Raw genomic sequence first — 3,921 nt, 5'->3', positions numbered from 1 at the left:
CCTCAACCCCAATGCTAGAAAAAACCGTCCTTTAGTGTATTTTGCATGAGTTAAAATTCAAAAAAACTAATCGAGTTTACCCTTGTCTTTACAGAAACTAATAAAATATATAGGTTTCTAGTAATGAAAACTGGTTCATAATGAGATTTTGAATAAGGGGAACCGATTGTACTCCAACTTGTCTTTTTTCTCACTAGCTGGGGAAAAAGGTTTTCCTCTACCATTGCTCGGCCTGCCCCTTGTCAAGATGTACTTTTACTATATTTTTCACGGCTCAATTTTGAACAAATCGGTCGAAATTTTTGGTTGCCTTGAAAATAAGGACCCCCTTTCTGAAAGGATGTAGCCAAGCTACATTCAATTATACAAAGCCCTATCCCGATAGTGATAAGGCTCGAACCCACGACCTCTCGGTTAGCGTGGGTCGTGTGTGATGAGCTGAGCCGCTCGGGCAAGACACCTCTTTTATTTTAACTGGTAGGGGGAAAGAGAAAAATTACTATATACAACAGTATAAAAGTCCATGTAGTGGACTAAAAAAGAAATATGCTTACTTGCCTCCATGCTTGTCTTGTCTGACCTCATCCAAAAGCAAAACTACATCATTTATGGAAGGCCTTCTAGATGGATCTTGGTCAATACACAAGCATGCTATATCTAATACTTGCTGCAGTTGCTCTTCGTGACCTTTACTTTGCAACGAGCTGTCAAAGATCTGCTCTAAATTGGTAGTGTGCCTGAGCTCTTGCACCCAAGCTACAAGGTCAGCAGACTCTTTGGATCGAAAGACGTCTACTGGTCTCTTTCCTGTAAGTAACTCAAGCAAAACCACCCCAAAGCTGTACACATCACCTCTTGGAGTAGCAGTCCACATTTCACCATACTCAGGAGGAATGTAGCCCAGTGTTCCCACCAGCTCTGTGGTGACGTGTGTCTCAGTGGCCAAGCCAAAATCTGCAAGATGTGCTTCGAACGTTTCATCCAGCAATATGTTGCCAGACTTGATGTCTCTGTGGGGATTGCAGATCTGATGCAAGTATGCCAACCCGGCTGCAGCTCCCTGTGCTATCTTCAGCCGTGTCGGCCAGTCCAGGCAGTTACCCCCCCCATCCCTCCTCTCATGTAGCCAGTAATCCAGACTTCCATTCTCCATGTATGAGTAGATGAGAAACTCGGCATACCCTATTTTTAAAAACCCCCTCAAAGGAACCAAATTCTTGTGCTGAAACTTGGAAAGAGCTCTGAACTCCCTCTCCATCTGCCCACCATCTCCTGTGAGTTTTTCTATTGCAAGCTTTGAGCCATCATCCAAATCTGCTCTGTAAACAAGACCAAAACCTCCACAACCTACAATGTTGGTGGAATCAAAATTATTGGTTGCTTCGACAATGTCTGCAACAGTTAGCATTTGATGATTGTAGAGAAGTTGCAGCGAGGCATTCTGTGCCTCGGAGAGGCTCATGATACTATCCATCTCCCTTGGGCTTTCAAATCCTTGATGAATAGCAGTTCTCCCAGAGAGAATCCACAAGAATATGGTGACCGATATTACAACCCCCCCGACACCGATACAGACTGCGACTAGAAGGGCAATAATCCTTGGGCCCCTCGTATGGGCATGTGAAAAAGCACTTGAACTACTGTTACTGCCATTTGTGCAGGCAGATAAAATGGGAGCTCCACAAAGTCCTGGATTACTTGCTCCACAAAGTCCCGGATTACTTTCATAACTTGTGACGGGGAATGTTTCAAACTGATTGCTGACTGGAATAGGGCCAGAGAGGTTGTTAAAGGAAACATTAAAGTTGGAGAGAAATGTTAAATAGGAAAGGCTTGAAGGGATGGTGCCACTAAGGTTATTGTATGATAAATCAAGCTGCTCCAAGCTTGTGATGTTGGCAAGAGATGCGGGAATGCTTCCTGCTAGAAAGTTGTGACTTAGGTCCAGAAATAAAAGCACTCTGAGATGGTGAATTTTTGAAGGTATTTCACCGGTCAATCGATTGTTGCCAAGGAGAATGGAAGGGGGTAAAGCTACAGCTTTGCTATAGAATAAGTCAAGTGAGCCAATTTGACGCTTCACCTCTAGAGGATCCATGATGGTCTGCATGCCCGTCAAGTTGGTATCCTTATGTACGAGTGATGGCAATTTGAAGAGCTCTGAAGGGATGGTGCCACTGAGTGAATTATTGGACAGATCTAGGTATATCAAATGTTGAAAGCTTCCAAGCCATGTGGGGAGCTCTCCTTGTAACTGGTTCCATGATAAGTCCAAGACCTGCAGCTTGGTGCAGTTTTGCAGCCACAGTGGAATGCTCCCTCTTAAATTGAGAAAAGCTAGGGCCAAAAACTGCAAATTTGCAAAGCCATACAAGGAGGAAGGGAGAGGCTCTGTGAAGATATTCTTTGTAAGGATGAGGCTTACCAGGCTGTGGGAGTTCTGAAAGGATTGCAAGCTTCCATTTAACCTGTTGGTGGAGAGTGACACAAAGGTCAGGCTCTTCAAAGAATTGAACTGCATAGGGATGGATCCAGTGAAATTGTTTATTGCAAGGTCGAGGAAACTCAGATATGTGCAATTGCTGAGGGAGGCCGGGATGCTGCCAGTGAAAAAGTTGCTGTAAAGATTAAGCTCCTGTAGGTGTGTCATGTTGTTGAAGTCCACATCTAACAAGCCTGTGAAGCTGTTGACAGATAGGTCTAGCGCCATGAGCTTGGAGTTCTGGGATAGGCTTTTGGGCAAAGGGCCATACAGGTTATTGTTTGAGAGAAAGAGGTGTGTGAGGCTGGTGAGGTTACCCACAGAAACATCTAGAGTTCCGGTGAAGTTGTTATTGGCTAGGCAGAGGATGCACAATGTGGTGATGCCGTACAGGTCATGTGGGATGCGGCCCTGTATGCTGTTGAACCCCAGGGAAAGCTGTTGCAAGTGCATACATGACCCTAACCCAGAGCCAAGATGCCCACTGAACATGTTAACAGACAAATTAAGGGCCCTAAGCATGGGTGCATGATGGCAAACATCTGTTTTGATAAGACCAGAGAGATGATTAGTGCATACTCGAAGCTCTTCCAGATTGGTGAAATTTTCAAAGCTGGGCAGCTCTCCAGTAAAAGAATTGCTGGACATGTTGATGCTCTTCAAAGAGGGCATGCTAGACAAGAGGGAGATGGGACCTGAGAGATTGTTGCAGCTGAGATCAAGGGTTTGCAGATGAGAAAGGGAGGACAACTGTGATGGGAGTCTTCCATGGAATTGATTGTAAGAGAGGTTAAGGGATTGTAAGAATCTAAGGTTGCCAAGAGCCGGGGAGATATTACCTGTGATGTTCAGGTGTGGCAGAGAGAGGCTGATTACCCTTCCAGCAGCAGGTGTACATGCCACTCCTTGCCACAGGCAACAGCTTGTATTGCTATCCCAGACCCACGACTGGTTGTAATATGCCACTTCTTGCTTGAACTGCAAGAGAGCCTCATGCTCGCTCTGCATGCATGTGAGGTCTCCGCTGCCTGGAGACGGCGCCATGCCTCCTGACTCGCTGCTGATTCCGAAGGAAGAGCACAATAAGAGCAGCAAAACTGAAAGCATTGCTCGAAGCGTCGCACCAGTGAGAGAGAGAGAGAGAGAGAGAGAGAGAGAGAGGTGGTGGTGCAAACAAGAGGGTGTTCGCGTGGAGCTATCGAGCTATCCTTTCTGTAGCCGAATGGCCCGAATCTCATTTTCCCCACCGTCCAACTCTCTGTCCCCACATTATAGGCCACATTATTATTATGAGCCCAACTCTCTTTCTTTTCAAGTTCAAAGTCAACTCCGTAGACAGAAAAAAAGGTCTAGCTCCAATTATTATTGTTATACCTATTATTGTTATACCTCTCGACTCTCTGTCTCTCACACACACCTATTATTGTTATACCTCTCGA

At 45.4% G+C, this 3,921-nt stretch overlaps 1 protein-coding gene across 1 annotated transcript; it reads right to left on the bottom strand.

Annotated features, from left to right (window-relative positions):
* Positions 1-278: 278 nt before the first annotated feature.
* Positions 279-3,721, bottom strand: LOC147616688 (phytosulfokine receptor 1-like). Its single transcript, XM_086777767.1, has one exon. The coding sequence runs from the start codon at positions 3,587-3,589 to the stop codon at positions 551-553; it is 3,039 nt and encodes a 1,012-aa protein (XP_086633893.1). The 5' UTR covers positions 3,590-3,721; the 3' UTR covers positions 279-550.
* Between the last annotated feature and the right edge of the window lie 200 nt (positions 3,722-3,921).

Source organism: Cibotium barometz, chromosome 38 (genome assembly GCF_041138505.1).
Source record: "Cibotium barometz isolate CiBa-2024 chromosome 38, ASM4113850v1, whole genome shotgun sequence".
Taxonomy (NCBI): domain Eukaryota; kingdom Viridiplantae; phylum Streptophyta; class Polypodiopsida; order Cyatheales; family Cibotiaceae; genus Cibotium; species Cibotium barometz.
Note: the sequence above shows the minus strand (reverse complement) of the source record. Positions and strands in the feature narration are given on the sequence as shown.